The sequence below is a fragment of the Lacerta agilis genome, chromosome 2 (assembly GCF_009819535.1).
Source record: "Lacerta agilis isolate rLacAgi1 chromosome 2, rLacAgi1.pri, whole genome shotgun sequence".
In the NCBI taxonomy this organism is placed as follows: Eukaryota; Metazoa; Chordata; class Lepidosauria; order Squamata; family Lacertidae; genus Lacerta; species Lacerta agilis.
The window spans coordinates 54,558,419-54,582,786 of NC_046313.1; the positions used below are offsets into that span (position 1 = coordinate 54,558,419).

Consider the following 24,368-nt stretch of genomic DNA (forward strand, 5'->3'; position numbering starts at 1 on the left):
AAGCTCCTATCTGCAGTGGCAAATTTTGGATTTTTGAGCAAGTGCCATAGGCACAAGTAAGCTTCCAGTTACTTTTCTCCCCTCCTTCTGTTCTATATGCTTTATAGTGGTTCCTTATGTTACGTACTTAATCCGTTCCAGAGGTCTGCTCATAACATGAGGCGTGCTTTCTCTAGTGGCGTCCCCCGCTGCTGCCGCGCCGCCTGAGTGCGCCTTCTGCTTGCATCCCGGGGCAAAGGTCGCAACAAGGGGCATCTACTTCCGGGTTAGCGGAGCTTGTAACCCACAGCATTCGTAAGGAAGATGGTACATAACACAAGGGACCACTGTACAAGGGATAAAAAGGTAACCACCCCAATTGTCCCATGACCAAGGGGCAGAGGCCTCATGGGCACCAGTGGAATACCTTAAAGGTCGCATTGCATCTATAGGCACCACACTTGTGACCCCCCTGCCTTAAACATACTATACAGTATATTGTAAAAATGAATGTTTTTGTCACCATCACATTTCAAAATACTTTATTAGAGGATCTACACATGGTATGCAGAGTTATTCATGAAACTTTTTTAATGAAAAGTTTTTTTTAAAAGCAAGCGTCTTATTCCTCCAGACACTGTACATCTTCCCAAGATGCATGCTGTTTCACGGGCAAACTTGGCTAGTTTTCATTTTGTGTATTTCCTGCATTTCCTGTGTTCTAAATATTAAATTAAAAGATAGGGTTAGTTGACAGAAGCCAATTAGTGAAAACTCACCTTTTCATCAAATTAAAACTATCTCCCTCCAAATAAAAAAGCAAAGCATTTTTAAACATACAATAAATATTTCTAAAAGAGTTCAGCAGCTTTTTAGCAGACGTCTAGGAAATGTTCCCATTGAATGCAATTATGCATTATATTCACTTCTAAATGACTGACAAAAGGAAGGAAATATTACATGTATTCTCTAATTTTCAACAACTCAGTAATTATATATTTTAGCTAAGTCCAAGAATACTTGTACCTTGTCCAAATATTGACAAACTCTTTTACCACAATTCAACAGAGAGTTAGCTATCTTTAATTCCATTATTTTAAACTGGCATACGCACACTTAACTCACTGTTCTGTTACAGAATCCATTTGAATTTACCTCAAGTTTTTCACGATTCTGATCCACATTTAGTAAAGATGGTATTTTAGATACTTCAGATTTCTTTGACTCCCTCTTCAGCACTCTTACCTGTTTAACTTATACAAACAAATACCTAATTATTTCTAGATTTGGATGCTTTTCTAGTTTGAATTTTCCAAAATGTACAATCCAATAGCTAAGGAAACAAAGAAAACCATGATTTAATTGAAGATTTTTTTTGAAATGAAAGATAACTAGTTATTTTTGGCTTTAGAGCTTATTATATCATGGAAGCTTTCATTTGTTAATTCAGATTATCGTGAACACAATTCTGTGACCTCCCACATGGGGAAAAGCAACTGAAGGGGCATTTTTCTGCTGAACATTGGCTAATAGGAAAATATTTGAGCACTAATCCCCCTGCACAACTAAAAGTAGTGCTTTTAGTTCTTGACTTTGGGACACCCTCTGGGGCCCTGTAGTCCACAAACCCCACAAATGACCACCAGAGACAGGCATCAGCACCCCGGCTTTATACAAAAACACAGTTTCACAGTGGCAGGCAGGCAGGCAGGCACTCAAGCAGCTCCCAGACTCTATAACTCCCTCCCTAGAGAAGTTAAACTGCTAGCAGGTGAAGACCTTCTTGTTCCAACAGGCTTTGGGGAATGGATTGCTTTTAATGAGGGGGCTGATGCTGATGCTGTGCTGTTTTTGTTGTGATTGTAAGTTTTGAGTTCCGAACAGTGGGAAAAGGCAGAGTATAATAAATAAAATAAAATAAAATAAAATAAAATAAAATAAAATAAAAATAATATTCATTAACATGCTGAACTGGCTGCGGTCATGCATACCATCAACTTCATTTTCCCAGCCTTTCTCTGGGTCCCACATTTTTTTTTTTAAGAAAAAACCTCTTAATGGTGACACCTGGTAAGTTTGTGGGGCAATGGAGTACCCACCCCTCAGTTTAACAAGTGGTGTTGGGAAGAGGTTCCTTTTGCTTCATTTTTATAAATTTTGGCAGCTGCAAGCACAATTCTCGGAAGCCAGATTCAGCCATGCCCACCCACCACTTCAACTGCACGCTTGCCACCACCACTCAACCTTTTTAATCACTTCAAATACAGAACCATAATACAGCAGCCATAATTCAAGGAACTCTGAAATTAGTTCTGCGGGCCCAAGGAAACCTTAGCCTTAGTTTTATGAAACGGAAGTCATTCCCCCCTCTCACCTCAAGCTACATGGCAAAATTTTGAAATTGTTCCAGTTACAGGTAGGTAGCCGTGTTGGTCTGCCATAGTTGAAACAAACAAACAAAAAAATTCCTTCTAGTAGCACCTTAAAGACTCACGAAAATGAGCACACGAAAGCTCATACCAAGAACAAACTTAGTTGATCTTTAAGGTGCTACTAGAAGGATTTTTTTTTTAATTGTGTGTGGTGTTCAAAAGCAGTTTGTGATATGTGGGGTAGGGGTTTTGTTATTCAAAGAAAAGGCTATACAGAAGATCCATGACAGTATTTTTCAACTTTTCAACTTTTAAAATATTTACTTAAAAGCAGCTCCAAGTAAGGGTCTCTTTTTATGAAACAGCAGTACTGGGGAGGGGATGTTTTAACTTACTGTCCTTTCTAATACCAATAAATAAATAAAATCAGTACTTTTTGCTGCAGAAGTACAAGTGGCATTTAAACCATGTTTGAAAGAGAGTCAACCTGCTTGAAACAACACTGAGGGCAAAACAAGCAAACAAATATACAGCAGGAAGATTACTTCCATACATACATGCATACATTCCAGCTCTGAGCTGATTTCTGTTTTTTAGTTCAATTTGCATGCAGCTTTATATTTGAAAAGGAAGGAATCTGCTCCAACTGACTCATCAAAAGAAAGCCTTAAAAAACTGAGCAGACTGTTTTGCATCACGTTCTACAAATCTTATATATAGATATTTAAGTTTCATTTCAGATTAACTCATTACAGCCTTACAATTTATCTGAAAAAATCTATAGAAGATAGCAAGCATACTTTCCATTCCTTTTAGTTCTTTCTGTTGCCCCGTGGTTAGCTCTGGGAAGTGAATGTCCTTCTTCTCACATCTTGAAATATTGCGTTTCTTTCTGTTTATTGTGACTATTTGATCAATCTGAGCAGCTCTTTCATACAGAGAGACCTTCTCTATTTGGTTCTAAAAATAGAATCAGTATGTATCCAAGATAACATCTGTGCTACAGTTTCAACTTCACTATGCCTTTATGTAGTTAATTCTGACCTTGACACAAAGTACTAATAATCTTTAAAGTCTCTCTTTCGAGGAAGCTTATTATATCACCAGGCAGGAATAAATCACTCTTATGGGCTAGAAGAACTATTAGAAATTTCATCTTTTAGACAAAATCAATAGGTCTTTTTCCGTAGTAGCTGGCAGCATCCAGCTACAAACATATTTGTTTATTTCCATGGACAGTTAAAGCACCTGTTTGGTTTCCAACATCTACCAGGGAAGGCATGACAGATCTCTTATCTGCTGAAGACTCCCTTGAGCAACAATGGTAGAGTTGCCTGAACTGTATTCCACACCACCTTGTGAACACTGAGACATTATACAACAGACCCAGTACCCAGAATACTGGGACATTTGCTATGGCCCATGAAGTCCAGCAGAGATCTCTGGAGCTAATGCCTTGCATGCCCCACCCCTCCAGCATCCATTGCCACTTGCAACCAGGCAGTTGGGGGACTGTAGTCACTAGCCTCATCCTTGAGCACACTTGCAAGACAGATTACCAATTGGTGCTGTAATGAACTAGGAGCTGAGCATCTTTTTGCTCCCTGTCCAATTAGTGCCATAGCTGCTTGTGATCAGGAGCTGACATCTGCCTCTGAGAACTTGGAAATTTCAGCTGACGCAGAATTCAGTGGTCAGACTTACAATTAGGACCAGGAGGTTAAAGTATATAATACCCATGCTTGTCTGTCTGCACTAACTTCTAGGTTGCTTTACAGGCCCAATTCAAAGTGCTCATTTTAGCCTGTAAAGCTTTATGCAGCCCAAGACCAGATTGCAATATAGAGCACCCTTTTCTTTTTAAACCTGACTGGAGTCTCAGGCTGTCCTTGGAGATCCTCCTCCAAGTATTCCTTCTAAGGGTTACATGAGAAAACACCTTTTCTACAGGGAGGTCTAACACATTTTCAGTGCCAGGTTAAGACTTTTTTTTTGTACACTCAAGCGTTTGAATGTTGATATTTGTCTTCCGTTTCCTCACTAGATGGTTTTTTGTTGCTTTCTGTTTTACAGTGATCACTTGTGATAAATTTACGGTGGGAGATGTGAACTTGTGGGGTAGGAGTTTTTTAGCGTGAACACTATTAGCGTTGTATGTTTTTTAAGGCGTATTTTTTGCTAAGTAAGTCACCTTGAGATCTTCAGGTGTAAGTGGACATATAAATAAAATAATAATACAGCAAAAGCAGAAAAGAAAAGCAGCACTAAAAAAAGCAAAACAAAAGGAGAGTTAAGGAACAGTTGTGCAAAGCTAGTGCTTAGAAGAAGGTTCCAAAATACATGAGTGAGTTGTTTTAACTGGACAAGGAGATCCTTTGACCTGAGGGTGATCTTTGGTCAAAATGCAGCCAGCCTTCACAGAAAATCTTGCTACCTGCATACCTCAGCCTAAAGCTTCCTTCTGCCTTCACTTTTCCCTGGGTGTAAGTGCCAACAAAGGCAAAACCTATGCATAGCTCTTGGGATGGAGGGCAGGGGGAGTAAGTCTATTCACTTGAAGCTTAACAGCTGTGGTCCAGAAGCTAGGAAGGTATGAATGCCAGCCTACACATACAGGTGAAACTCAAAAAATTAGAATATCGTGGAAAAGTTCATTTATTTCAGTAATTCAACTTAAAAGATGGAACTAATATATGAGATAGACTTATGACATGCAAAGCGAGATATGTCAAGCCTTTATTTGTTATAATTGTGATGATTATGGCGTACAGCTGATGAAAACCCCAAATTCACAATCTCAGAAATCATCACCATTAAAACAAATAAAGGCTTGACATATCTCGCTTTGCATGTCATGAGTCTATCTCATATATTGGTTCCACCTTTTAAGTTAAATTACTGAAATAAATGAACTTTTCCACGATATTCTAATTTTTCGAGTTTCACCTGTATAGTGCTTTAGTTGTTGCTAATTTTTCAACAAGTGCTCAATGCTTTTCTAGTAATACCAGCAAGCGTGCAGAGGTGGAAGGCTGATTCTGAGTGCAAAAGGGGCCCATGGGTGAAACAGAAGCTCATTTCTCATAGCAAAGCTGGGCTAAGTAGAAAAGCATGTAGGTAGAGACTTCAGAGAGGTAAGTGTTAATGGAGGGGGACTGTTTAGCAACTCTATGTCTGAACCCTTGTTGATAAAAAAGGTAACACTTTCTGCTTTATATACAACCTGGCAGGCTCAAGTGGGTTTATAGAAAGAGCCTGCTGTTCTTGCATCAAATTTGGCCCTTAGGCATGTCAATCATTCTCTGGATTGCAACCATTGGCTTAAAAAGATAATAATAATAATAATAATAATAATAATAATAATTATTATTATTATTATTATTATTATTATTATTATTATTATTTGTACCCCGCCCATCTGGCTGGGTCCCCCCCGCCACTCTGGGCGGCCTCCAACAGATATTAAAATACATTAAAATATCACAGGTTAAAAACTTCCCTAAACAGGGCTGCCTTCAGGTATTTTCTGAATGTCAGATAGTTATTTATCTCTTTCACCTCTGCTGGGAGGGTGTTCCACAGGGCGGGTGCCACTACCGAGAAGGCCCTCTGCCTGGTTCCCTGTAACTTTGCTTCTCGCAGTGAGGGAACCGCCAGAAGGCCCTCGGCGCTGGATCTTTGAAGATACTTCAAAGACATAACCAGATGAACCAAATTGATCTTTAAAACTGTACACTTACTTGAGATATAGTCCCTTCCTCTTGACGGTTATTTGGACCTATTTGTGACACTTGTGGCCAAGGACTTCGTCTTTTCTTTGCTTTTTCAGGTAATCTGATAAACAAGCAGATAATTGAAGTAACAAATTCATTCACAACTAAGAACTCATGTCATTAGATTTTTATTTTTTATTCAGCATGTTCCATATTTAATATCTCCCTACCCACCCCATACGCTGTGGCAGGGATAGCTCCTCGATAAGAAATCACACATAGCTTATCTAAATTCAGCAGTTAAACTGTTTCTTTTTAAAAGCTTTGAGCAAAAATTGATCTTTTCCAAGCATTCCAATTCCCCACCTGCATTCACTTTTGCCTTACATACCTTGAATTAGGGCACAGGAAGTGTGAATTGAAATTTGCAGTAAGATTTCCGCAGTTTGGGTTGATGCGTGGCATTGTCATAGTGGGCGTCTGTGGAGAATCCTCCTTTGTCCCACCACCGTCAGTGCCAGCTGCCAGACCAGTGCCATCATTGCCTGTCAGTTTGTTCTCATGAGGAAGGTTTAGAGCATTCTGAGACAAAGCAGCCCACTGCGAAACTGCATCTTCTTGTTCATTCCTTTTCAGCTCTGAGATTTCAGATTTCACCCCTTTCATTTTAATCCCTTTGATCTTCATCTCCTTTGGTTTTTTGTCCTTTTCAATTTCCTAGAACAGGTAATACACACAAATATTAAGCAATTCCTTCTATAAACCTACATTCTGATCCTATAGAAAAACTTGGGAGTTGAGATCCATGGAGTTGAAAGAAAAACAGTAGTGTCTAATTCATTTCAGAGTGTGAATCACTTTGAATTTCTTCTTTGATACATTCAACAGGAAAAGATGTATAATCCCTACATAATTCCCTAATCCACCAACTATGGATTAATAGCTTTGGTAGGTAAATGGTCAGTTAATCAAAAGTGAACAACAGTTTCACTTTCTGGGTCAAATGCTGGAAGTGACATGTGGATCATGGACACAGAAAAATCCTGAGTGAGCCAACAGTAAAATGTTTATGAAATCCTAGAACACAATCTAAAAATGATCTTGAATTTGCTTATTAGTAATCAGTATTAAAAGTAATGCTGCACTATTGTGGAATTTTCTCCATTTCCCACAGTTTCAACATAATAGAACAGTCATGAATTCTGTGGCCTACTTAAAATTGCAAACCATTCTTCCTTAATTTCTCTCACTGTTCATAGCCCTGGAAATACAGACCAATAAGTGCTTCTCAGACTTTGCTACCATAACAAGACTCATGTGTTCTTTTTCCTTTTTCCTTTTTTGGGACACCGACTATCTTAATTCAAAACATCTCGATCATGAAGGCAAAAATCACATGACCAACATATGGCTGCCTATGGCAGCTCTGCTAAAAGTCAGGTGTGGCTGACAAACAATGCAACAGAAGCAGATTCAGAGGAGTGTAACCAGTTCGCCCACACTGGGTGCTGAGCCGAGAGGGTGTTGCAAGGGGCACCACAAAAATAATGAACAACAGAAAGCATGAGGGCGCCAAATGTTGGTGTTGCACAGGGCACCACTTTGAGAAGCTCAAAGTCTACCACTGCAATGCAACTGGCATGGGCTGAAACAGTTGTGAATAAGCTCTGATGAATAACTATCACATTGACCTTTCATTTAATAATATGATTGAATTCCCAGAGTAAGCTAAAATTCACAAATCAAATTCTTCAACCTGTATACATTAGGCAGGTTTATTCTGTTTACACTAGTGGGATCTGGGAATCTAATATATGTAAAAAACGATAAGCAAGTAATTAATGGGAAATAATAATTGTATACCTGTAGGTATCTATGGCAGCTCTCCTAACTACTCAGTGTGGGGTGGCATATTGCTAGCCTATAGTTTTTGCTACATGTAAAATAATAATAAACATTCTAAAAAAAGTAATCATTCTTACTTTCACAATAACTGGGCCACTCTGAGACACGTTAATGTGAACTGTTCTTTTTTCATCCATCTCTTTATTATTGTCTCTGAATTTTGAAAGAAAATTCAACTTTGCTTCTTGTAGTAATTTGGATTTCAATTCTGGTAAGAATCTGATAATGGAAAGTGCATTTACATCAACAAGCATATACAAACAAATTCTAGAGGAGGAGCCATGCTAGTCTCCTGTAGCAAGAACAGGAACAAAGAGTTTTATGGCATCTTCACAACAACACATTTATTATGGCATAAGGTTTTTTAGACTACAGTCTACTTCATCAGGTGCCTGAAATTGTATCCCAGGTAGCAGGTATATGTCTGATTCAAATGGGGAGGGAGTGTAAACAGGTGAGAAGGAAATGAAATACTTAAAAGTACAGATTATGGGTAAATTATATTATGAGTGGTTATTCACAAAAAGTAGTTGCTAACACAGGCATCCCGGCATTCGGAAACCAATTAACACGTGTGAGAAAAATCCTTTATGCTGATTCAATCCACAACTGATACCACTGAATTGCTTGACATATCATGATTTAACCATTTCACGTTGCAGTCTTCCTTTGAAGTTCCTTTGTTCTATGATGGCTACCTTAAGAACCATCACAGAATGGCCTGGGTCTGAAATATCCCTCCACTGGCTTTTCTATATTGCCATTTTAGTCATCTGGTTTGCCTATTTACTATCTTCCAAAGACACCAACCTGTTTATCCTACACAGAATGCCAACCATGTCCACTATGGTCCACAAAAGCTTATGCTGGTTTGTAATACATTTGCTAGCCTTCAGGGTCCCACAAGACTCTGTTGTTTTTGCTGCAACGGATTAACACAACTGCCCTTCTGGAATATATTTAGCAGAACTGGAAAACATGCCAACCACAACACATCTGTTCTACATCTTAGTTGTGGCCCTAAAGGCAAATACTTTAAAGACCACTTGCTTATAAGTGCATTGTGTTCCATGTCAAATGTTTATTTCTCATTGCAAACCATATTCCAACTTTCAAGTTCTATTTCAGCCTGCATAAATTATGCACCGGCCTATTTATTGTATTGTAAAGATCAAGCATTCTTTCTTGACATGGAACTTTAACAAAGCCCCTTTGAGGTTTGAGAAAACAGAACAAATGCTTAGAAAGATTTGCATCAAATTTGTTCTTTTTTGCCTAATGTTGACAAGACGATTTAGTCAACAAAAACATTATCATAGTGACTGATTGTCCATTTAGCTGAAAATCATAACACAGAATGATCTAAAAATACATTTACTAAAGTCATATTGATATGAATGGAATTTATTTCAAAATACATTTCCTTAGAATTGCAACCTTAAGGTCCAATCCATGAGTTGGATGTATGAATTGGAAACAACCTTCTACACATGTATTGTCCTTCTGGCTCCCCCCCCCCTGAAAACAAAACAAACTGCCACCTGGAGCCAAGAATATACAAGCACTTAGGATGTGTGTGTTCTGCACAACATCCCTACCTCTGAATAGATTCTGACCATGTCAGGCTTGAAAGTGTCAGCCACTTGTTGAGGTGGGTGACAGTAAATCTGTGCATCCTGTTGCCCTTCTCAAAAGGTGATTTACACTACCCCACTTGTGACCATTAATCTTTTAATGATGGAGATTCTAATGAGCTTTGATCATTCAGAGACACAGCTTCAGTACATAGTGGGGGCTTTTTTGTAGCAGTAGTTAATTTTCAGAAACTTAAGTTCAATTTACATAGCATCCGATGTGCAAAAACACAGGCCCCCAAGCTGCCGCTGTGCCTAAATATTGCTCCTGGTACCCAGCTGACTGAAGAGCTTAGGAAGCAAGTTTCTCCCATGTATGCTGGTGTGTATGAGAGTTGGCTTTCTCTTCCTACTTTGTTACACCACAATCCTACCCACGTCTAGGCAGAAGTCCTAATGAATTCAACGGAGCTTACTCCCAGGTAAATGGGATTAAGATTGCAGCTGTGGTTCCTAAATGGAAGTAGGAGTCACTCTTTGAATGAAGGGCCTCCAATTCTGTGGCTGTGATTTTCAGGTGAGTTTGAGCCCTGATACCTCTCAATTAAGCATAGCCTGGAAAAAGGATGGTGGAGACAGACCAGAGCAAGACTTCTCCTTGATGGTGTGTTCACACATCAATCTCATCCTCCTTCCAAACTGGCTCCTAGAAGATTGGGTCAGATCAGCTATGTTTTGCAAAATTATTTGCACTCCTGGACATTGTCACAGTGTTGTTAAGAGTTTTTTATGTATACAGTGGTACCTCATGTTACGTACTCAATCCGTTCGGAGGTCTGCTCATAACATGAGGCGCGCTTTCTCTAATGGCGCCTCCCGCTGCTGCCGTGCCACTGGTGCACGACCTCCGCTCGCATCCTGGGGCATAGGTCGCAACAAGAGGCATCTACTTCCAGGTTAGCAGAGCGCTTAACCCGCAGCATTCATAAGGGGGATGGTATGTAACATGAGGTACCACTGCATTCTCAAATTTTCCTGGTTAATGCAGGAGCCATCAGTCACATCTCAAGCACTGGCCAACATGGTGTTGAGACATTTGAACAGTTACGATCACACAGTAGTTAAATTTGAAACGGTAGTATTTTGCATTTCAAACCTAGTAAGAAAATCTGGTTTCCCAAAAAATTAAATATTTGAGCATAGGGAATATGCGCAGTATCTCACCAAAAGAAGCATTACTATAGATGGAGATGTTTTGATTCCTCCCTCACCCCTAACAAATTATTAGCATGTATTTGTCATGAAAAATGTCAATCATCTTGAAAGGCTCTCACAGAAAAATCCAAAACCTGAGGTCATGTCACTTACTTTTCAACAAAACCATCTCTGGTAAAATAGTCATGCTGTAACAAATCAGCAGATGATATCCTATCTGCAGGATCCATTTGTAAGCAAGCCTAAAAAATAATAGAACAATTATTTTAGAAGGCAGCATTTCTAAAAGCTTATATAATATTATCCAGGGGGCAAATGTAATAAAATGTGTACCATATAACATTATTTATTTATTTATTTATTTATTTATTTATTATTAATAAGTGAAATAAAAAATGAAAGCATATTGATATTGTTATTTAACAATTTTAAGGAGTACAGTGGTACCTCGGGTTACATACACTTCAGGTTACAGACTCCGCTAACCCAGAAATAACACTTCAGGTTAATAACTTTGCTTCAGGATAAGAACAGAAATTGTGCTCTGGCGGCGCAGCAGCAGTGGGAGGTCCCATTAGCTAAAGTGGTGCTTCAGGTTAAGAACAGTTTCAGGTTAAGAATGGACCTCCAGAACGAATTAAGTACGTAACCAGAGGTACCACTGTATTAGCATATTTTCTGCATGCAGTCATTTTGCCATTTTATTACTGTAACAAATAAATCTCTCTTAATTACTGTGAAAAATGAGCTGAGGTTCCAGTTGAGAAATTTTGTTTCATGGTACTTAAAATAAAAGATAAATATCTTTTTTCCTGATCTTTGAAATCTCCCCTCTTCCAATAATGTGGTACTTCAGGTACCCAGACCCCTTTCATAGCAAAAGAACTATATAACTGCTGATCATTTACTGTATCACACGGGATCCAGCCATTCTGCCTACAGGAAGCATAACTTGAATTTTCCCAACACAACATGTTATTTTTGAAAAAATGCAATGCTTTCCCCAGCTAGCAGAACCATTGAGTTTTGGAATGCTGTCTGAACTTTATTTGGAAGGGCTGTGAGTATTTATTGGATAGTGCCTGTGAAAGCAATATAACAGAATAATAACCATGTAAAGAACGTGGCTTACATGAAAGTTAAAACAAAAGGCCAAAGAAGTAGTTATGATAACTGCATCAAAAGGAAGCATGTTGGCCTTTAATCAAATTAATAGTTGATGCAATGCAGGAAGATTTCATCAGGATCACAGAACATACGGAAGGGAGATACTTCTCTAGGACCCAATGCACAACATGTTCTTTCTAGAAAAATGCAATAGTACTTGCCCTGGGATTTTAAGTGCTATTTTTGAGTATAAATTTGTTGTGTGATTTATTTTATGGTGTATCATGCTATGGTATGAAAGGTGAGCTACCAAAACATCCCCCTCACAGTGCTATTGTGCAGGGGAGCAGGAGCTCCCATTGGTGCCAATTAGAACTTTTTCAGGACTAATAGCTGTATGGAACAGTTAATTTTTATCACTATCATAGCTAGGGATGGAAGGATTAAACCTCCCATCCTCACGTGCTGAGGTCCCAGTGAAAAAAACCCCAACACCATTTTTAAAAAACCAAACCTGACAAACTTCCCTAGTGATTTATTTGTCATAATATGTAATTTGGCTCTAAGTCAAAAGTGTGGAGAGTCCTCTTAAGGCTTCTCCCTCTTTTCCTTGAGTCTTCTACTGTACATGAGTCACTGTACACCTGACATCACCCAGCACTGTCAGATGGATGGGAGTGACACAGCCATTCCAAATTCCAGCGCAAAACTGCTCTCCTATTTATGGAGTGGCTATCATGTCATTGCCTTTGTACAGGCAAAACTGCACCACCAAGATTAAAATGAAATAGTGGCATGCTTTGAACTGAGTAAGACTCATGCTTTAGGGGGGGGAACCTAGCAGAAGCTTCTCATCTTCTTCCAAGACAGAAAAATACTTTGTGCACACAAATGCTTCTTTGAGCTTTTTAAAAGAAGAGTGAATACAATTAATGGAAAACTGAGAATCAATCTGGTTACCAAGACCCTAAAAATTAAAACGAAAAAGTGCCAGCTCTCTGTTTACAAAGGTGTTGCTCTGAATGAATTAATATCTAAAAGTATGCAGCTCACAGAGCAGCTAATTCATATTTATACCTGCTGAGTATTTATTCTTTGTTAAGCTTGTTTGCTTGCAAGTGGTGAGAGCAGATCCCCAATGAAAAGTAATGATTAGGGGGGTTCCCTCTCCCAGTGGACAATTTATCTGCAAGGAAGGGTCAGTGCTCAACAAGGGGCAGCCTGGTGGGAAAGGGATCTGCAGTTTTGAGTTGGGGGAGAAGGATGAGCACTCTGTAGTTAGCTAGACTGGAAGGAAGCAGCCTGGGAGACAGCAAGTTTGCCTAATGGGGATGTGAGGCAAGAACACCAGGCTTCCTGCCTATCATTGAGAGTGACATACCTCTTCCATGTGCTCAGCTTGCACCTTTGTAAATACAACAGCTATTACAAAGACAGTGTAAGTTTCCAGGGCTCTCTTCCAAAGAAACTTAAACTGTCCTTGGAAATTCTGATTCCTCAAAGAAATAAGGAACATGCAAGCCTATTTTTCTGGAGCAATGCTGCCCATCAGCCAGCTGCTCCATATTTATCAAGGAACAAATGTTGCCTAACATTATATACCGGTAATTGGCCGACATAGCACACTGTTCAGGCAGGGGGTAGCTGTTTTGGGATGATGTTGTGGTAAATCAAAGTTTTATTCCTTAATCTTTATTGTGCTTTTGAGCAGAAATATAACTTAATGGACTCAGTCCAATACTTTTGTAAGTTTAACACAAAGGCATACAATGAACAAAATAACTACTGTATCACTTTCTTAGCACAAAATACTTTGTTTGTATCACCAGTATTGTTTAATATGCAACAGAACTGTGTAACAAACAAACTGAAGATGCCACAGCATCTCCATGTTTGGCCAGGGCCATTATTGGTTCATGAATACTATCATTCTGTGACTTACAGAACCTTGACTTCATTAACCTTTCACAGAATAAATAAGAGCCTTCATTTCCTAGATACCAATCCTATCAGTGCTAAAGAAACTACTGCTGGTAAGGGCACTTCATTATGGCAGGTCTTGTTATGTTTGTGAATCAAATACTTTAGACTTTTGTTCATGTATGAATAATAGCAGTGCAATGCACATTATTGCAAGTGTGCCTGGCATTGCTGTTGTCACGAATGATTTGTTACATTTGTAATGGCACCTTCTTCAACATTTACATAATTCTCTATTAAAAAATGACTTCAAGCTAAGATCTGACAAACAAACACGGCCTAGAAGCATGTTTGCAGAAACACATCAGAGAAAAAGAATAGGAAAATGCATTTTGCAATTAAAATATTACAAGGAACCCTAATGGAACATCTTTCAAGATGACACCAGAAAACACAGGATGACTGGTTTATTTACACTGATGTTGTTCTCATTTTGATTGAATTTGGCTTGACTATTATAGTATGTTTCAAAATTTCAACTAGATCTTCCAGTACAATTTCCCACAGCTGAGCCACTGCAAACCCTATTTTGGAGCCAGGATACTGTCTGGCCAAGTGACCATGCATCAAAAGGCAGTGTTGTGATAGCTCTGAGCAATATTTCAGGTGATAAGGACCAGGCTCAGATAGGACAACTGATACAACATTTCAGGCCAGTCACAGCAGCCTTGGCAGTTGTTTCATAGCCACTACCAGACAAAACAACCCTGGGGTTTAAAAGGCTCATCAAGTGCAGTGCAGTACTGTTGTGTATCAACCCGATTGACGTTTGCTTCAATTCAGCAATAAACAGTGGGTATTTCCGGGGTCAGTGGTGGGGGTGGTGGGGGAAACCATGCCCCTACCTGTGCCTACAAATCACACTGTGCCTAGAAATTGTGCCACTAACAGAAGTGTGGGCAACCCCTTAGTTACTGAAGTTACAATTTGTAAGCATATTCATAGCTCCAATTGATTCCATTGTAGGGTTGCCTACATTAGCAATGTGGATACATGTAATAAGCCATTTAAAATTCAACAGAATCCTTCAGAGGATTAATCTGCTGAATGAAGTTCTTAGGTCTCCTATTTCAACCATAAAAACTCTCATAAAGATTCTTTCTTCCTGAATTTAGATTCTAATGGACAGAGCCTACTTGAAAATAATGTACTGAGGATAACACCCAGAGAATAACATGCGTCATGGAATTAGTTGTTGTCATAAGGAAAAGCAGCTTATACTTTAGGAAATTTAACATTCTCTTTGATAAAGACCTTATCAAAAAGTTGCCTTAAAATTTTGCTCTTAAACTTCTGCCAAAGAATTTAAAATGGATTTGAAGGTGTGTTTTTAAAAATCAACCACACCAGTTACTGTATTTTTCCATGTATAAGACTAGGGTTTTTTACCCAAAAATTAGGTTTAAAATTGGGGCTCGTCTTAAACACGGGTAGTGCTGAGGGGTGCTTTCTTAATTTGGACTCCCCCAAAATAGGGGGCATCTTATACAAGGAAAAATACAGTATTCCTTTCCTAATATAAGAGAATGAATGGTAGGTTCAGTCATCAAAAAACAGAGCATCACACACATTGCCCATACCAAATGAACTCAAAAGCACAAAATAGTTGTTCAGTGTGGTAAAACAATCGTTTAAAATGAAACAGATTTTTGTCTGTGAAATACAGTAAATAAGTGTGGCTTTCTTAACCTTCTGGCATTGAAGCTTTTAGGATAAACCTTTCTTTAACAGCAGCAGGAGAGAAATTAGAAAAATGAAACCTCATGGTCCTACCAAAAGATTCTGAAATGTGTAAAAGTGATAATTAATGAGGCCTGGACAGAGATTTCAAGTAATCCACATAGCCTACTTATCATCTGTAGTGGGGAAGTCAGTGAGAAAGCAGGGGTGTGGGGAGTCGGTATACCACAGTGCAGGTCTGTGGGTCAATCCTAAATACACAAAGTAACAGAAACACTGATATGCCAATTACAGAACACAAACTATACCAGGCTACAAATAATGATCATCAGTAAGCTTGATACTCAGACCTCTTCTGACATACATGAACCATATCTGCAAGCAGTGCACTGAGCTTGGGATACTTTTTCCTTGCACTTTTAGGATGCTGAACTTCAGGAAGGACCATCCCTGAAAAAACTGGACTCCTTATAAAAATATTCTGAAGGTGAGGTGTCAAGTTACCTGAAAGAAAGAAAGAAACCCAATAAGCATTAATGTGTCAAATAAAAGGTACATTTTGTTGACAAAAATCAATTTAATTTCAGGTGCACTCCTGACACTTTGAAAAACAAAGCATGCTTCTTATGACTGAAATGGACAAAACGTTCACACACATTTAATTATGCTAACAGTGCAATCCTATACAGAAGTAAGGTCCACAGAGTTCAGTAGGACTTACTTCAAGGTAAATGTATATAGGATTGTAACCTAAAATAATATTGGTGAAGATCTTAATGTAATTGTACTTAAGACTCATTCAACAGAACACTTGTGTAGAAAAGCCCGGCCCTCTTGTCCTTCCACTTTGCTCAAGTGAGGCAAGCACATACTCCAACCAGTTCCTGCAAACCCAGAATAGGTTAGCAACTATGCATGCAAACCTAATCTTGTCAAATTATTTAACATTTGTTAGGAATATGGAAAGCAAGGGAGACCACAAAGGGAAAAGGCAGATTTAGCTCAAATCTATGTACAAATTTCAATCCTTCTGCATTCCCAAACATCAACAACAAGATATTTGCTCCAAAAGGAAAAAAATAGTTGGAATACTAAGGGCACACTTCTGTAATGCCAGCTGAGAGTATAAGGTTTAGTAGGGGCTCTGCTGTATCAATGGAACACAAGATATACCAGCAACATGGAACACCTCAAGGCTTTTCTGTCACAACAATAAACTGGTGGAGTGGCTAAAATGGAGTGCAGTCATGTGTAGGACAAGGCAGCAGGAAGGAGGACCACACTTATGATGTATCGTATGCCTCTGATCTATGGAGACTCCTGTGTCAACAGTATAACTTTACACCAGCCTCTAGACCTCGCATAATAATTTCCCTTGAAATGATTCCAATAGAAAGGGGATAATATGTCAAAAGCCACCCCCTGTATCCATAGCCATCCTACCTACACTGCTACTAGATATGTTATAACTTAACACCTAATCATAACACTAGTATATAAACTATATTATTACAGTCGTACCTCGGGTTATGTATGCTCCGGGTTACGTACTTTTCGGGTTACGTACTTTTCGGGTTACGAACTCTGGTAACCCAGAAGCACAACCAAGAGCATGGATGCGCAGAAGCGTTCTACGCAATTCACGCATGTGCAAACCGCTACTTCCGGGGTTTTCGCGCGCTTGTTCGGGTTGCGTACTTTTTGGGTTAAGAACTGTAACCCGGAACCAATTACGTACGCAACCCGGGGTACCACTGTATTTATTTAAGACGTAATGTATGTAGCACTTAACTGCATGGGTCTCTAAGCAATGTACAAGTAAGATCCACTGAAATAAGTAATACTGGCAAATGTGTTTAAAAGTGCATGGTCTAAGTGTTCCAATTTAATAAAACTGTGGGGATATTGTTTTTGTTTCTTACTATGTTATATATTTTTGTGTTTTTATATTCTAAACTACCCTGTGATCCTTGGATTATGGAGGTATAGACATTTAGTAAAGTAAAGTAAAGTAAAGTAAAGTAAATCTACTTATGGAGAAATGGAGGGGTAATCTGCTCAGCTGCTCAGGAGGACCAAACTAGAAAAGACTGCAGTAAATTTCCTGGATCTCCTCAGCTATTTTCTTTTCTCTAAATGTAAAAGCAATTTGGCTGGTGAAGAGGGGGGCAAAATGGATAACAGCTACACCACTGGGAGTGAGAGGGGAGTTAACATTTTCTCTTACACCAGTTTCCTGATCCAAAAGTTCCCTCCTTCACCCAAAGCTGCTCTTTGCATCAAAGGAGAACACAGAACTCTAATGAACTGTAGAGAAGGTTATGTTGAGCATATTCCTTCTAGAATGCTGTCTGTAGCTTTTGGTGGCAAATGATTTCTTTTTTTTTTAGGTGAATAATATATTTCATCCACTTCCCTTAATTAACAAAAGGTGTTTTAAAACCCAAATCTTGTGTAGAGATGTACAATGGCTAATTATTGAGCTTAGAGTAGCAATGAACAACATTTTACTACAATGATTTCTGCAGAGATCATCTGCAGCAGTACCTACCTACTTTGGTCACAATTTTATGAAGTAGGTCTAGGTCAGAGCTGCTGGGAAGATAGGGGTTGCCAGTGGCCATCTCGATGATCATACAACCTAAAGCCCAGATGTCCACAGGTCTAAGATCAGGAAATGAACAAAGTGCTCAACAATACAGAGACTGGAGCTATAATAAAGTCAGCTAAATATTTTAAATAAGAAATTTAAAGAAAAAATTGAAACGTTTATAAGAGTAAAAAAAAACCTGAAACTAAAAACATGGACAATTAGTGAAAGCCAAGGGCATAACAGTCAAATTTTATTGTCCATGGAAGTCTGCTGACTTCCAGAAAGTGCTTTGAGGACTGCAGCCTGGCAGCACCCCAGCCCTAAATGCATTGTGTTGGCATGCATCACAATGATTTCAATGGAACTTGGGATAAATTTTATATAAGGCTGGTATCAGAATCTCTTCCAGACTTCACTCAATTTACCTATCCACCACAGGGGACTTTCACAGTTGGTCAAGGTGTGATATTGTAAGACTTCTGCCAATGCCTACACCACAGAAACAGACTATTGCTGACACCCAGAGCCCCCTGACTCTGTTCCTTCTCATTCTCCTTCCTGCTACAGCTACCTGCCCTCTCCAGGCTTAATAGCAGTGACAAGAGGAAGGAGAAGGAGAAGCAGCCTCCATTCAACCTGCCCTCTCCTTCTGGATAGTGGTACAGACTGGCTATGGGGGGGGGCAAGTAAATGGTCTGTGGTGTCAGTGCAGAAAATTGTAGAGAAACAAGAACTCAGGCCACAACGATGATTTAAATGATTAAAGTTTTTCAAGTCTCTTATGGATAGATTTATTTCTTAAAGTTTATATGCCAGGTGAAATTAATGCGCCAGGACAAGGCCCTGTTTTGGAGATTCTTCTTCTAAGCAACCAGTACACATCAACCTTAAAACTTTAAGACTCTATTAGCTGAAGAATCTCCGAAACAGGGCATTGTCCTGGTGCATTAATTTCACCTGGCATATAAACTTTAAGAAATAAATCTATCCATAAGAGACTTGAAAAACTTGAATCATTTAAATCATCATTGTGGCCTGAGTTCTTGTTTCTCTACCATTTTCTGTGGTGACAGTGGCAAAGAGTTAGACCTACTCAGGGTATTTTGCCCTTGTGCTCTCCAAAATCTGGGACTGACACTGCAGTGGCACTAGCGAAATTGTTAGCCTAATTGTATCATGCCTATTATGTGCAACTATGTTCCACTGAAATCAATGAGACTTGTAAACATAAAATAAGACTAGGGTGTAATCCCAATGTAACACAACTACTTCAATTTCAAAATATAGCAAATAGCAGAAACCTTCACTAGTAAACACGTTTTATTTAAAGGTAAATGTTTTTTTCATATCACTGAATCCAATGCTGTACGTACAGTTCTGTAGGATTATGAACAATGTTATGTAAATTATTCAGATTGGATATTTTATCAATCTCACCCTTCATCAAAAGAGGAGTTGCTGTTTAGATGTGTGTGAGGGCGCCATCTCATGTCCCTCTGCCCCACAGCATCCAAGTTTATATAAATTTGTTTTTTCAATGCTTTCATGTGAATATCCTTTAACAGTTACCTTCTTGAATATCTAAATATAAGATAAAGTGCTGTCCAATGCAGGCTCATTAACAGGATTTTAAAAATACATACTTCCCATATGTAGTATCTTTTAATACCAACTCTGGAGCTCTGTACCACCGTGTGGCCACATAATCAGTATAAATGTCACCAGGGGCTGCTAAGGTCCGAGCAAATCCAAAATCACAAAGTTTAGTAATTCCAGTCTGTGAAACTAAAATATTCTCAGGTTTGATATCACGATGAATGACCTGGCAAAATAAGAATAAAGCTTAAGAACAAAATCAGTTGAACAAAAAAAGTTTCAAAATCAGTTGAGGAACAAAGAAGGTTATTCTTAAGGAGGAAAATTAATTGATTACCCAAAGTTATGAAATAAACAGACAAGTTTTGCCCTCAAACAAATAAATTGATATGGAGAGAAGCTATAAGAAGAAATGGAAACTCAAAGAATAGTAAGAAAATAATTATTCTGGTGTTATAAAAAATCTGGATTTGAGGAAAAGTATGTCTGGAACAAAACTAAAGAATATGGTCATATCTACATTTAAAATCAAGCTTATCTCATGTCCCTCTGCCCTCAAATTCTTGGAACAGACATTTGGTGAGGGTAGTGAGAATTCTGTATGAGAAATCCCTGCCTCCCTCACAAAACTATAATTCCAAAGATTTATTGGTGAGAAAAATGAAATTGTTTTGACAGCTTAAGCCTATACATGTATACTCAGAAGTAAAGGTAAAGGTAAAGGGTCCCCTGACCATTAGGTCCAGTCGCGGATGACTCTGGGGTTGCGGCGCTCATCTAGCTTTACTGGCCGAGGGAGCCGGCGTACAGCTTCTGGGTCATATGGCCAGCATGACTAAGCCGCTTCTGGCGAACCAGAGCAGCGCATGGAAACACCATTTACCTTCCTGGTGGAGCGGTACCTATTTATCTACTTGCACTGCATGCTTTTGAACTGCTAGGTTGGCAGGAGCAGGGACAGAGCAGCAGGGCTCACCCTGTCACAGGGATTCGAATTGCCGACCTTCTGATTGGCAAGCCCTAGGCTATGTGGTTTAACCCACAGTACCACCCACGTCCCATACTCAGAAGTAGGTCCCACTGAATTAAACTGGGCCTACTTAAAAGGAAAGTATAGAACTATACCCAACACTTCTATCAGGTAGGTATGTGCAATGCCATTATCACAGGGTTTTTCTGATGCAGTGTTAGTTCCTGAAGCTTGCAATGCAGTTGGATAAGGGCATTTGCACTGAACAGAACTCATAAGTGTGCTATCATGTGACAGCACATGCTGTAAATCAGTGCCACAGCTGTTGCCAAAGTATGGACATTATTTGATTTCTAATTTTGCAGCCTCCTATACCTTAATGATCTTTCTTCTTTAAAAATCGTGCAATAGTTTTGTATTTTCACAATTGCAATAGTTTTTAGAAAAGCCTCGTTTGACCATGTATGCTCAGTAATGAAGAATATCAAACTTTATCTATTGCATCTACAATATTTTACAATTATACAGAGCATAATGGAAGTAAGGCAGTAAAAGAATATGAACGGATTGGTCCATAAATGAAAAATATTATGTGGCATTTACATTCATGACCATATACATGAGGCAAATAAGAGGATTTTCTCCTGCATTTTAAACAGGTGATTAACAGAAACACAACAGGTATAGTTTTTCTTGAACTTCTGTAATAGGGAAAACATCATCTGTTGAGCTTAATATCCAGAAATTATTAAAGGCAGATAAGCCTCTGTCAATAAAAGATATGATATGGTATTCAGATTGATATTATTCTGTTTCAACATTTGATTTTTCTCCATGACTTTTATAGGGTACTTACATTGTTGCTGTGAAGATAGTCAATTGCTCGAAGAATCTGGTAGAGATACCTTTTAAGTCTTCTATTATCCAATCCATGAGAGTAATGCTGTAGCTCATCTAAAATTGTATGGTCAATAAATTCAAAGACTAAATTGATTTTCTTTTTCTGTTTAATGACGTCAATCAGATTGACCAAATTTTCATGACGAAATTGCTGTTGACAAAAGAGGAAACAAACTTCTGTTCTTCTTCCCTTTGTAAGAGTTTTGCAATTCATGTACTTTCTCGCAATTAATTTGAGCCTACACAATTTGAAGTGATTTAACAAACATATTTCCAATACTTGTATTGAGAAAATACAATATTTATAAACTTTGTTTTATCATTTATGGAGAGATTAAGAAAAATAGCTTTAACTATAGCTATAAAATAATTGTATGAATAATTAACATATAGTTTACTTCATTTAAGGTCTAGTACCGGTAAACATTCTACCACTGTGTTTGAATTCCTTTACGTGAGGCATAATTATTTTAACTGGTAGTAACACAAAATAATTTCACAATGTGTCTTACTATTAACAATAAGAAAAGGAATAGTGCTAATGTTTGCCTACACAAGGTTCTATATATTTTCAACATTAATACAACGTCTAAGATTTCTAATCTGAATATCAGAAAATCTGTTATCACTTATGAAAAAGCAAGTTTTCAAGCAAGATATATGTAACAATTATGCATATTTGATCTCTGGGGATATCAAGGCATTGATTTTCAAAACAGCAACAAAAGAAGCAAACCTTCAGGAACTTTATCTCTCTCATTGCAATTTTGTTGACAGACTTTTCAGGCTTCTCATAAAATATCTTAATGGCAACTATATGTCCTGTTTCCTTGTGTTTACATTTCATTACCGTTCCATAACTTCCCTCTCCCACTTTTCCGAGGATCTCATACATCTCCATACTCAAGTCTGAAATCTCTTCAAAGAAGGGGGAAAATGTTATTTTGAAGTACTCAAACTTTTTTGTTGTTTCTTAAATAAATTCCGCAAATAAATTTAAAAGGAGCTATTCCTACACAGAAACTTTTTCAACCAGTTTCACACCTAACAAGCGCTGTATCTGTTAACGACAGTAATACAAAATACCATGAACTTCTCCCCACTGAAAGAAGGAAGAGCTGTAAGCATAAAGACCAGCTGTTATTTCTTTTTGTGCAATCTACCACTGCTGTGGCAAAATCTGTTTTACTTCAACAGGGTTTGCACATGACTTGGGGCTTGGTGTACTGAAACCTCCAGTTAGGTAACTAGGAGTGGCCTGTACCTGAGTGTGCAAGGGACATCTGACACCCCACTTTGAATTATCTCCAGATTATTGTAACTAGGGCAAAGTGTGTATATAAGTTAAATAATCATACATTCTTCCCCACCTACTCATGCAGTTTCTTTAGATTGCGCTAGGGACCTGCCCCACCTGTTAATTGTAAGGTGTGATGCCATGGATGGTCTTAAATAAACAAATCAATCCCCAAGACTTTTCTTACACTGTAGCTACTGCTGGTGTTCCCACTCCACAACCCCACAACCTTGTAAACAGTTTTGATCACAGCAGTGCAATATAACTAAAGAGGCAATGTGGAATAGTTCCTGTTTTCATATGTGGGGGTTTCACTCTTCATTCATTGATTGGAGACATCCCACGACCCCCGCTGCCCCCCAATTCACTTGTAAAAAGCTTCACTGTGAAGTACAGTACATGGGAAATGCAGTTGCACAAAAGAGCTGCCTGGAAGTGAGGAGGGAGGGTTGATCTCACCTCTCCCACCCCCACCTTGGGTGTTGGCAAACTTGGCACCTGCACCCTCTGTCTGTGGTTTATCCTGGTCCACTTATGTTCCGCCCTCACACTGCCTAATGACAGTTCAGCTGCCTCTCTTTTCTATCCCTCCCTACATAGATCCGGCCCTTGAGAATCACCCTGTCTTGTTTTTTTGACAGGAAACCTCGCCAGCCTCTCAGGAAACACTTCAACCCACATTTCGGGCACTGGTACAGAACCATTGGGGCTCAAACCCTGCTAGGTCACACGAGCCCTTCTGTGGGTTTGTATGCTCTGTCGGGTTTAAATCTTTGCTTTGGAGTCACTGGCCAGTATGCATTTGTTAGAATCATAGAATTGAAGAGTTGGAAGGGAACCCGGGGGTCATCTAGTCCAACCCCCTGCAATGCAGGAATGTCAGCTAAAGCATCCATGACAGATGGCTTTCCATCCTCTGTTTAAGAATCTCAATGGATGAGGAGTCCGTTCGATTTTTCTTTTCCTTTCTTTTCAAGGTAAGACGCCCCGGGAGGTTTTTTTACCAAAGAGCAGTAAATACAACAGATTTAAAATAATTTTTTAAAAAATAAAAATTGGTTTTTGCTTTTTTTAACTTCCGCCGGTCCTTGCAGGATGGTGGTGGTGGGGGGCGTGTGTCCCAGCTTCCTGAAGCTTGCTTATCTTCCCACCTTGTTTGGCGGTGCCACCCCGCCCTACCGGCCCTTCGACTTTTCCTGCTGCTCCACAGTCGCCGCCCCGAGCAAGCTTTTCCCTCCCTCCTGCGGCTTCCCTTCTTTCTCCCTCCTCTCCCGCGTCCCGGCCCACCCTGGTTCCGGGAAGCGCCAGTGCACCCACCCACGGAGCAGCTCCTATTAAAGGTGTTCCTGCCTCTGACCTGCTCTCGGGAGCTCCCCATGTTGATTCCTCCTAGGCCCAGCCAAGCAAACCGGCCCTGTTACCATAGCAACCGCCGGCTATATCAACAGCCGGCCGGCCTACGTCACCCGAGAGCGAGAGGCGGTGCT

The 24,368-nt window shown here is 39.2% G+C and overlaps 1 protein-coding gene across 4 annotated transcripts; it reads right to left on the reverse strand.

Moving 5' to 3' along the window:
- Window positions 1–504: 504 nt before the first annotated feature.
- Window positions 505–24,368, reverse strand: CDKL3 (cyclin dependent kinase like 3). Of its 4 annotated transcripts, none has more exons than XM_033140098.1 (13): window positions 24,239–24,368; window positions 22,321–22,502; window positions 21,541–21,735; window positions 19,762–19,940; window positions 18,077–18,189; window positions 15,890–16,029; window positions 10,912–11,000; window positions 8,047–8,188; window positions 6,456–6,781; window positions 6,092–6,185; window positions 3,152–3,311; window positions 1,135–1,232; window positions 505–700 (listed from the first exon to the last, which is right to left on the reverse strand). In XM_033140098.1, the coding sequence occupies exons 1-13, from the start codon at window positions 24,303–24,305 to the stop codon at window positions 662–664; spliced, it is 1,824 nt and encodes a 607-aa protein (XP_032995989.1). In that variant the 5' UTR covers window positions 24,306–24,368; the 3' UTR covers window positions 505–661. The 4 variants fall into 4 exon arrangements, 3 of the variants coding, with proteins under 3 accessions (XP_032995989.1, XP_032995991.1, XP_032995990.1); XM_033140100.1 differs by having other exon boundaries at window positions 22,321–22,493; window positions 24,239–24,342; XM_033140099.1 differs by having other exon boundaries at window positions 24,199–24,311.